The sequence below is a fragment of the Eleutherodactylus coqui genome, chromosome 2 (genome assembly GCF_035609145.1).
Source record: "Eleutherodactylus coqui strain aEleCoq1 chromosome 2, aEleCoq1.hap1, whole genome shotgun sequence".
NCBI lineage: Eukaryota > Metazoa > Chordata > Amphibia > Anura > Eleutherodactylidae > Eleutherodactylus > Eleutherodactylus coqui.
Genome location: NC_089838.1, coordinates 229,227,398 through 229,239,532, shown reverse-complemented (window position 1 = coordinate 229,239,532; position 12,135 = coordinate 229,227,398). Strand labels below are relative to the sequence as shown.

Genomic DNA, 12,135 nt, shown 5'->3' with positions numbered 1-12,135 from the left:
CACAGTCCTACTTAAAGTGAATGGAGGACCAGTATGCTTGCTTGACCAGCACTTCATTCGGTCTCCTAACTACGAGGGATGCAGTAAGTCCATAGTGAGAAGGCATAGGACACAGGACTCCCGTTTTTGGGATCAGTGGGAGTCTTAGTGGTGAAACCTCCTTGATCTGCCATTCTGCTGCAACCCCTTTTAATAAATGCAAAAACAGAACAAAAACTGATGTAAAATTTGCCTACACTTGCAATGAAATCGGTCAGTATTTCACTAACCGAAGTCACACTCACCCTTGTGAATAAGGCCTTACAGTTATACTCTGATGCCTTAAGTCCAGTTATGCCACAAGGCCGTGTTAGGTGATCATTGCTCACAGCTAACAGAAATGTAAAACATAATGTTTAGAAACAAACATACGTGCATACATTAAAATTTGCGTGTTTACGCTTCTTGTGCAACACACAGCTATCTGCATTGTAAAACATTCTATATTTATATATAGTATTTGCAGTGCCAATGACTGTGGGTAGAACAAGTTGTATCTGTGACAGTTCTGTTTATGGCTGTGGGCAGAGATCTCCTAAAAGAGGCAGTAAAGACATATAGGATAAGACTCTCTGTACATGGATAGACATGGATATCTCCCAAGATGCCATACAACATTTGTTTATACTTGGTGATGTAGCCCTAATTCGAAGAAATATGGCAGATCTGGAACATGATGTACATTAGGAAACTTTTTAACCTTTCTGATAGTTTTATACTAAAAGGTCTATACTAGGACCTGGACAACCCCTTTAAAGAATTATTCTTGTGTAAGGAGTACAGAGGAGGGACAAATAAGTATTTTACAGGGTGGAGTACTTACAGTTGTATACAAGTAAAGTATAGCTGTATGTCTTGAAAATGCATACCAGTAGAACATTCTTGCTATTAGACGTAACTCTTTGGTATCAGCAATAGATTTACTGGTCGCATAACAAAACATTAACCTTTTAGAAAACTGCAAAAATATGATCTCAATTGATTTGATTTTTAAATTCTACGATTTTAGAAATGTGCAACTCTGGCTGTCTTTGGAAAGAGATACCACCGATAATTTTCACCGAAACTAGTAGTTAAACTTTGTCAATGTAAATGAAAAGGTATCCCAGATGTGCAGTTTGTAATCTGGGCCTACAAACCAATAGCGGTTTTCATGAAAGTACCTTGCATAAGGCAATAATATGATACCTTGGGGGCAGTAAATGAAATAAAAATTGGAGAAAGGCCTCTCTACGATGTGTGAGAACCAAAACAGAAAAACAGGTTTTACTTACAATTGTGAACTGGTTATCATTGCCGATCCATAATCTAATGAAACCCATTCACCCAATGAAGTAAAAACTGTCAATAGCCTAATAAATAAATGTATAGGACGTGTAGGCAACCAGTCAACATTCTGCCTGTGGTTAACCAATCATGGACACCATGCTAGGATTCGAGTTCTACAACCAAACCACTGGTTGTCTAAGCCTGCCATGTAGAGTAAGTAAAAAAATAGAAAGCGGCTCTTGAATACATATTACAAATCTTTGGTTTGTTGTCACTGCTCTTTGGATAATGCTACCACATGAAATTTAGAAATTCTTGAAATAAGGGCACAAATTTACAAGTGTAGTCCTACTGTCGAAGGGCACTCCACCAGCCTAGGTCTTACAACAAGAAACTGAAAAACGACCCACTAATCTTCAGTTTATCATTAATGGGGATGACAGATTTGTACTGTTTATAAATGGCATTATGTAGCAGGTATTATTATAGGAGTTGACTGAGTCGGGGGGTGGGGTGGGGGGCAAACTATTAACTTGTTCCCAATGGAGCAGGTTTCAAAGCCTGATCAAAAAGAAAACAGTAACAGATATATCTGAAAGGCCACACACATTTCTATCCACGCACCCACATAGACATACTCCCATCCACCCACCAATCCATACATACACTAGATTCATGGTAAATATATAAAAGAGTCAGACTGTGGCATGTGGGTAAAAATATTAGACCAACTGAAAATATTTGTGCTCGAGCACATCGTAGCCTCAAATAACTACAATGAGAAACAAGTTCCTATTATTTTGTCTCCTTATAAATAACAGTCCTGCTTATAATGAATTTTTGTGAGTTCTCATTTTTATCTAGTAAGAAATTAGAATTGTTTATACCTACACTTCTTCATACAACATTATGTAAAAATATCACTGGAATATTAAAATCACTGGAATAAAACACCTGGACTACTATTCTAAACATGTTCTTTGGTATGTTGCACTTGTGGGAGAGGTTGTGTCACTACTTTCTGCAGAACTCTTAACAAACAAAGAGAATGCACAGGTCTAGGCGCCATTCAGTCATTTGACCACCACCGGCAAGTCTTAAAACCGCTAGGCTCAAACGACACAATTACACTCAGTTCCAAATGAACTCAAGACGACTCGAAGATCACACTGTATCCCAACCTGTAGACAAGTTATGACCATGTTCCTTACCACTGGATTGTATACAGTACTGATACACCATACACCTTCATGTTTAAATGTGTGGTGACAATTAAAACCCATATCAGAAGTCCATTCAATGACAAGAGACCACGATGCTCCAAACCACCAGACAGCAAACTACGGTGAAGATGGAAATGATGATTGAAGGTGTAAGGCCAGTGGAATTTTGTATCATCACCGTTGTTATTAGTATTAGTATTATTATTTTATTTTTTTTTGCAAGTCGTTCTCCTGAAAAATGTCTTAAGAAGAAAAGTTCACCATACAGGAGAAATGAGTCTTTGGTTTCTTTGGATTTATAAATAATTTTGGTTTGAAATAGTTCTGAAAGTATAAACCTGCTATTGTGAGGTCCATGTCCTTTTGTATTAAAGCTTTTCCACCGAGGTTGTAGTTTCTTTTTTCATTTTTTTATTTTTTTTTGGTTTTTCTTTTGTTTTTTTTTCTTTCATGCTTTGGTACAAGTGCTTGATGAAGATGATGTGTTTCCCGAGCTGCCCTCATCTTGCCACTTATCTAGACTCCTTCTGCGAGCATTCATGAAGAAGTTGCTGACTGTGCTAAGTTCCAAGCCAAGCTGCTGGGAAATAGTGATCTGTAACTCTTTGGATGGACGCTTATTTTCTTTAAATATTGCATGGAGAGTCCTCCGCTGGACATCTGTGAAGACCAACCTTGGCTTCTTTGGTGTATTCCCCCTGTCCTTGCCATGATCTTGTTCTTTTCGTTTACAGGCTAATTAAGGAAAATGATGCAATAAAAAGAGAAAAAAGACAGAAAAAAGATATTACTACCAGTATAAAATTATACCATGATTCAAATTATAGCACCATATTGAGATAATGAAGGCTTGTATGTTGTCACATATACAGTATTATGTACAGATATGACATTAATCTTTTTCTATGTACACATATGCTATAGTCCTCTTTTCATGTTAGTACCTCAGTAGATAGTATTCTTCAATTTTTAAGATGATGGGGAAAATAAGCAGATGTGTAAAGTTAGGTCTGTTAGATTATATATAGGAATATGGTGATAAAACCTGCACAGAGTTGGCCTATTTACTGTATTTCTGCTGATCCAAAATCTAAATCCAATGGGACCAGTGGTCCCTGAAAATCTGAGCCATATCTTCAACAGAAAATTTATGGGGGCTTCTGATGCATTTATAGGTAGTCGTAGTTGGCACATATTTAGGGCAACTCGGGTCAAATAAATAAATAATTTGCTGTTTTAAACTTTGGCCACTTTGAAGATGTTTGCATAGGGCCCACCAATTTGTTAAAATGCCCTAACATAGAGGTGTCCCGTCTGATGACAGTTTATTGCAATGTTATAGATATACTATGTAACCTAGTGTAACAGAAACATAAAATATACAGTACTATAACACACAAAAACACCAGCACATATGAAAACCAGGTGGGAGCTAAGTTGCTTTATTTTTGGAGCTCTTTTTATTTTATTAAAGCGGTATTTCAGTCATTTACCTACATTCAGGATAGGTCATCAGTGGTTGATGGTGGGGGTTTGCGACTCTGGGTCCCTGATCTAAGCCCCCGTACTGCAACGGGGCCAGAAGTTTGCATTGGGGTCGGAATTGGAAGCGCTATAAAAGGTATAGCTTTTTACAAGCAAAGCCTTGTATTATACTTTTGGAGTTGGAAGTGTAATACAAGGCTTCACTTCCATTGAAATCAATGGGAGCTATATTTTCTTAGGCACTTCCAGCTCTGACCCCAATGCAAACGGAACTATTAACATCCAGCCCGTTGCAGTGAGTGTAGGGAATGAGATCATATGATCACCAGGGGTCCCAAGTGGCGGATCCTCGCCGATCAACTGCAGATGAACTATACAGAGGATAGGTCATCAGTACTATAAGGGGTTAAATGCTAAGAAAATCCCTTTAAGATAAATATCTTGGATTTTCCCATGATTCCTAAAAGTTCAACTTTTCAGATCAGTAATTAAAATTCCAAATTGGAATACGAACACAAACACACCAGACGTTGCATCTATATTATCCTTTATTTAAAGCTCTGTTGGGATATTTGCTCTGTAATACAAGTGGTATGTTACTTATGTAACTACGTATACAAATTTATATTGTAGCACTTAAGTCTTTTGACGTGTAGTAATATTATGGAATTAGGGCAGGTACATTTTTATAACAAAGTCTTCCTAGCCATTGACTAAACTTGGAGCAAAGTCAACTAAGATAGTCTGAAATAATGCTCAGTTACTCTTGTATCTTTTGTTTAGCAAGATTAATCAGCTAATAAGCACATAGTGACCTATCTCATCTGCGATAAGAAGGCGCCTCTTGGATTGCATTGCTGGTAGCAGTTGGGTCCAAGAGCTACCTATTATCAGAGCCTTGTCTGTGACTATATATTACTCTATAACATAAAACATATAGTTTGCTGACAACATGTCATACTCTTTAAAGACTGTATGTCTGCCAAGTTATCTTTAAGAATAATCAATAGGACAAATCAATAGACAACGCCAATAATTCATATACAATAATAGCCTAACAGTTTATCCTGATTTTGGCTGAGTATCTACATAAGCATTATTAGCCCACAAAGAGTGATAGTAAAAGCTATTTAAAGGAGAAGGTTTCTTTGCCTTTATCTCAGGAGCGCAAAGTTCAAGTCTACATATCTCAGTTAAGCCCCATTTACACACACAGATGATCACTCAAAATTCATCAGAAACTGACAGTTTTGAGTGATCGTTTTATATTAGCAACTAATGGGCTAATCAGCCCATTAGTAGCTAACTAGCTTAATTTGCATGTATTTACAGAACAGCGGGTGGTCTGTTCTCTAAATACATTGCTATTGTTCTCCAGCGGGACAGCTGCTGAAAGAATGTTATCAGCGCTGCCCATGAAGAACTCAGCGTGCCGTCCCTCTTATCAGGGACGGCGGATTTGAAGCTGAGATGAACTCAGCGATGGACGAAAAGTGCACGATAAGTGCATGATGGGCACACATTTACAAGCAACGATTATCGCTCAAAAGATGGCTTTTGAGCGAATTTTGAGCGATAATCGTTGTGCGTAAAGGGGGCTTTATTCTTATTTTGTTCAATTACTTAAGGCACACACATAATATAACTGTCAGCTAAATCAATGCTCAGCCCATAATCTTTACGCCTGACTACACTATGAAAGGGGTTATTCAGGATTCCAAAAAAGGTTGCTTATCGAGAAACTGTGCCAATTTTGTCTATATATGGTATCTGGTATTGCAGAACTGAAATACTCGATACAGCTGAAACGCAATATTGTTTTTGGAAAAAAAGCATACCCTTTTCCTACTTCTAGAATAACCCTTTACATGCATGTTCACTACAACTAAAGTGCATGTCATTCAATAAAGTAGCAGTGAGCAGGGGATCAACTGCTGTCACTCATCATAGCCGCTACATAAATAGACAGAATTCATCAACCAGTAGGCAAGTTATATCTCCTTCTTACCATATCAGTCCTATTATCATTTGAATGATCTGCATAAAAACATTGTGCATCATTTGAGAGAATTACGGATGAGTGTCTACTTTATCTGTTTGTGCTGAATACTTTTCTTTGTGCTGAACTGCTGAACTGAGCTCCCCCTGTCATATACAATACTCAATCTGCTTCATGTGCCAAGATCTGAACTTTCCTGATTGCTTCCTCTACTGCCGGGCCAGCAGCTTGGTACGTATATATGGCGCCGTCTGCTTACTCTCCTATTGATTTTTTTCATGCAACTTACTTTCCACTTGCACATTACACAACTCTAAAACCAACCGACTCACCTAAAAACCATAATGAGTCAGTAGAATGAATGTCAACAGATATCCAAGCTAGTAATATCAGTGGATATACAATGCATAGCTGACTCTGCCTTGATGTCTACAAAGCGATGATGGGATGAAGGGCAGTAAACATGAATTATACATCTAGAAGAGGTGAAATAGGTGCCATTGCTTCTTTCACATTGTCATTAAGATAAAAGTATCATCAATTTTTCTACCATGACATGCAGAACAACAGTATAAGTACAACTAATGTGCAGAATATAGATATATAGAGAGATAGATAGATAGATAGATAGAAGAAAGCAGCACCATACATATGAACAGACAGCAAGGGTGCAAGCCTCAGCACCCCGACTCTGCGTCTTCTTTAATCCACAAAACTGAAGATGGCAGCACTCCAAAGATGATTTTAGTGAAAGCTGGTACTTCATCCACCCATATGTGCAATGCTTCACTCCATACAGAGCCTTTTGAAATCATCTTTGGAGTGCTGCCATCTTATGTTTTTTATAGATAGATAGATGGATAATAACAGTTCAGTTCTGTACATAAAGTATTTTCCCCTGCTTTGAATTAGTAATTTGGGAGTCTTCTTTAAGGGGCTGTTCACACCTCATTTTTCACTACCCCATGTGGTTCTGTATGAATACCCAAATCCGAAATTCAGAATTCAGATGGAATCTCAGGACAGAACCATAGGCTTCCATTTTTCAAATGGAGACTAATAAGGTCTCTGTTTCAGCAGCTTTCTGTCCATTTCTGGCATTTGTTACCATAATATTCTGTACAAATACTGGAAACTAACAGAAACCTGTTCAAACCGGGACCTTATTGGTCTTCGTTTAGGCAGTGGATGTCTATGGTTCTGTCATGGGGTTCCACCTGAATCCTGCGTTTGAGGATTCAGATGGAACCCTAACATGGAATCCCAAGAAGTAGTGAAAAATGAGCTGTGAGCGACCTCTTAGATGGCATCCTGACTTACTATATGCAAATTAAAAGAAGCTCTAATTGTTGCAGCTAATGTACTGTAATTAATACATTTGCGACTTCATCAATAGTTGCATTAAATAGGACGTTTTTACAACTTTTTCTAAGTAAAGTACTATATCTCCCAATAGGCTGAGATGTTAGGAAGGTTAGAAATGCAACAATTTTCATCATGTTTTTAGGTATCTATCTATCTATCTAATATCTATCTATCTAATATATATCTATCTCATATCTATCTTCGTCATAGCTATCTATCTTTCTCATATCTATCTATCTATCTATCTATCTATCTTTCTCATATCTATCTATCTATCTATCTTTCTCATACATATCTACCTATCTGTCTATCTCCTATCTTTCTCATATCTATTTATCTATCTATCTATCTCATACATATCTACCTATCTGTCTATCTCCTATCTTCCTCATATCTATTTATCTATCTATCTAATATCTATCTAATATCTATCTCATATCTATCTATTTCATATCTATCTATCCCATATCTATCTATCTCATATCTATCTATTTCATATCTATCTATCTATCTATCTCATACATATCTATCCATCTATCTATCTTTCTCATATCTATCTATCTATATATCTATCTATCTCATATCTATCTATCTATCTCATACATATCTATCTATCTATCTATCTATCTATCTCCCATCTATCTATCTATCTCATATCTATCTCCTATCTATCTATCTATCTATCTATCTATCTATCTATCTATCTATCTATCTAATATCTATCTATCTCATATCTATCTATTTCATATCTATGTATCTATCTATCTATCTATCTATCTCATATCTATCTATCTATCTATCTATCTCCTATCTATCTATCGATCTATCTAATATCTATCTATCTAATATATATCTATCTCATATCTATCTTCGTCATAGCTATCTATCTTTCTCATATCTATCTATCTATCTATCTATCTATCTATCTATCTATCTATCTAATATCTATCTATCTAATATCTATCTCATATCTATCTATTTCATATCTATCTATCCCATATCTATCTATCTCATATCTATCTATTTCATATCTATCTATCTATCTATCTATCTATCTCATACATATCTATCCATCTATCTATCTTTCTCATATCTATCTATCTATATATCTATCTATCTCATATCTATCTATCTCATACATATCTATCTATCTATCTATCTATCTATCTATCTATCTATCTCCCATCTATCTATCTATCTCATATCTATCTCCTATCTATCTAATATCTATCTATCTCATATCTATCTATTTCATATCTATGTATCTATCTATCTATCTATCTATCTATCTATCTCATATCTATCTATCTATCTATCTATCTATCTCCTATCTATCTATCGATCTATCTAATATCTATCTATCTAATATATATCTATCTCATATCTATCTTCGTCATAGCTATCTATCTTTCTCATATCTATCTATCTATCTTTCTCATACATATCTACCTATCTGTCTATCTCCTATCTTCCTCATATCTATTTATCTATCTATCTAATATCTATCTATCTAATATCTATCTATCTAATATCTATCTCATATCTATCTATTTCATATCTATCTATCCCATATCTATCTATCTATATATCTATCTCATATCTATCTATTTCATATCTATCTATCCCATATCTATCTATCTATATATCTATCTCATATCTATCTATTTCATATCTATCTATCTATCTCATACATATCTATCCATCTATCTATCTTTCTCATATCTATCTATCTATCTATCTATCTATCTATCTATCTATCTATCTATCTATCTATCTATCTATCTATCTCATATCTATCTATCTATCTCCCATCTATCTATCTATCTATCTCATATCTATCTATCTATCTACCTAATATCTATCTAATATCTATCTATCTCATATCTATCTATTTCATATCTATCTATCTATCTCATATCTATCTATCTATCTATCTATCTATCTATCTATCTATCTATCTCCTATCTATCTATCTATCTAATATCTATCTAATATCTATCTATCTCATATCTATCTATTTCATATCTATCTATCTATCTATCCCATATCTATCAATCTCCTATCTATCTATCTATCTATCTAATATTTATCTATCTAATATCTATCTATCTCATATCTATCTATTTCATATCTATCTATCTATCTATCTATCTATCTATCTATCCCATATCTATCAATATCCTATCTATCTATCTATCTATCTATCCCATATCTATCAATCTCCTATCTATCTATCTATCTATCTATCTATCTATCCCATATCTATCTATCCATCCATTCATCCGTCATCTGCTTTAGGAATAACTTTTAAGTATGAAGCGTAATGCTAAAACTGTAAGGAGCTGAAGCCCCCGAGAGCTGACAAGTGTGCAAGGACCCTAAACTCTTTTATGGGTTTAGTTGTTCTTGGCATGCAAACGTTCTGGTTTAGAGCATACAGATGTGGGGGTCTGTCCAGTGAAACAGCTACCAAAGTCCCACCTTGGACATCTATATCTACTCCTTTTATTTTCTGGACTAGAGCAGCTTTCTATAATAAGCAATGGGATTCTGACGCTCAATAGAATAGCAAAGCAAATACAGATGAGTTGTTCTGGGAATCTAATTTTTTTTCTTTTTGTGCTAGTTCTATATACTTCCCCACACATAACTTCTCTGTACTTTCCCAGTCCATAAAATTAACCCTTGCATCCCAATTTTTTAGCATAAGCTGTAATGCATCTACTGTATATGACCAGTATGTTCTCTTTAGTCTTTCTCACTGTATTGTGACTTGTGGCTTGAGTTTAGTGATATCAGCCAAGTGGTGATTTATTTCCTACGTTGTGGTTATGATTTATGACTATAACTAAATGTATTGTATCATAGTGTTAGGGCTTGTTCACAAGAGCGTATTTGTGCAGCCTATTATGCATGTCATTTTTACGTAAGTAATACACAGTGAATAAAACTCAGTGATTTCAATGGGTTCGGTCACATGAAAAAAACCTGCAGCATGCCCAATTTTGTCACATATTATGCACTGCATTAGGCTATTGAAATGAATGGGCCATTGCAAATATGCAGTGAATATGCAGGTAACCTGCGAATTTGCGCAGGAAATCAATGGGCCCTTCTGCGTATTCTTTTGCGTGTGTAATTGAATGTCTGAAATACGCCGTCAATTGCGATTTTCACTGGCATAAGTACATAGTGTATTTACGTGACTCGATACGCCTGTGTGAACGAGCCCTTAGTGTATCGTAAATCCCATGGACAGAATTGCAATGTAAACTGTTTTGGGGGTCTTATTCACATCAGCATTAGCGGTTTCCGTTTTCTCCCTCTGTTTGGGAGTAGGAAAATGGCAACCCTTGGCTGAACATAACTGTCACATGATGGGACGAGCGGCGCTGAATTTACTCCATAGACTGTAATGGGGTCCATTTGGTTTCCACCCATCTGTCCGGCATTTTGCTGGATTTGACAGGATGAAGTAATGTGGCATGCAGCGCTATTTACTCCTGTTTTTCAGCGGCGATGAGGTTAATGAACTCTGTAAGTTAACAACACATAAAATAACTATGATATGTGGATGGAGTTTTCAGCTCTCCATTTATATTTCAGGAATAAGTAGAAATCATAGCCGCAAGGCGGAATTTGACCGGTTTCTGTGGATATACACAAACTATGTAATTGTGAACGATGCATACATAAATGATGTTAACAATCATGGCATTTCTGTTAATGCATAATTAACTTTTTTCATTATCACTACTGTAACATTTCATTATTTTTGACATTATATACTGTTATTATTGCTATTTTATATCTCATGCTACTATATACATGTCTATCAATGCTATACTGAAGGTGATATACAGTATAGCATTTAATAGGATAGTATAACGGGATAGTCTTCATGTAAAGAACATACCAAATTAATGCTTTGAAGTGCGCTCTCTTAGTAAAATATGGCTATATATATATATATATATATATATATATATAGTGCTGACACTGGATCTACCATGGTCTTAGATTGTAGGACGTCACAGAGTAATCACATATTGGGTGCATTTTCTATGTAGGTGAAAAGAAGAAAAAAGAAAGAACAGGCTGTTTGGAATATCTCCTGAAGAAATGCAGTATATATACTCACACAAGTGATTAGACTGGGTGCTTTGTGGTGGGTAGCCGATTTTAACCAGGGAGTCTGCAGGCAACTGTCCAGAGTGCTGAAATACCGGATCGGCTGGTACCAAAGCTAGTTTAGTAAAGACATTAGATCATTGAAATGATAATAGACTCCACCTTATTACAACAAATCAAAGAATTCACTTTGTCATATCAAGTAATTATTCTAAACAGTATTCACCATACAAGTTAATGTGAAATGACATCAATGTAAAGATAGGCATGCGACGTAATCAAGTGAAAAGTGATAAGAGGAGAGTATTGATGGAAACAGATAAGAAGGGTCATGTATAAAACTGAACACTGATGCAGTCCGCGTTATCTATCCAATAAGATGCCAGGCTTTATCCAATGCCAGTGAGAATGTAATGGGCAGCACCAGTACTCCTACATGCCTGCACCCGCTTTAATATAGAAGTGTCAATGTATAATGTGATCTTGAGGAGCATAAATGTGGAAAAAAACCAAATCTGTGACTGTTAGTTAAAGTTCTATTGTAGCAGCACAGATAATTAGTTGTCAGTGAAGCTGGCAGAAAATAGGTGGTCAGTAAAGAGGCTACATGATTGGCGCTGAAGG

General features: G+C 35.8%; 1 protein-coding gene across 1 annotated transcript in view; it reads right to left on the bottom strand.

The window, feature by feature from the left end:
• Nucleotides 1-2,979: 2,979 nt before the first annotated feature.
• The window catches only part of ONECUT1 (one cut homeobox 1), a 48,092-nt gene continuing 38,936 nt past the window's right edge, over nt 2,980-12,135 (bottom strand). Inside the window, exon 2 of the mRNA XM_066589969.1 lies at nt 2,980-3,266. Within this exon, the coding sequence (XP_066446066.1) occupies nt 2,980-3,266 (287 nt within the window). The remainder of the gene's footprint in view (nt 3,267-12,135) is intronic.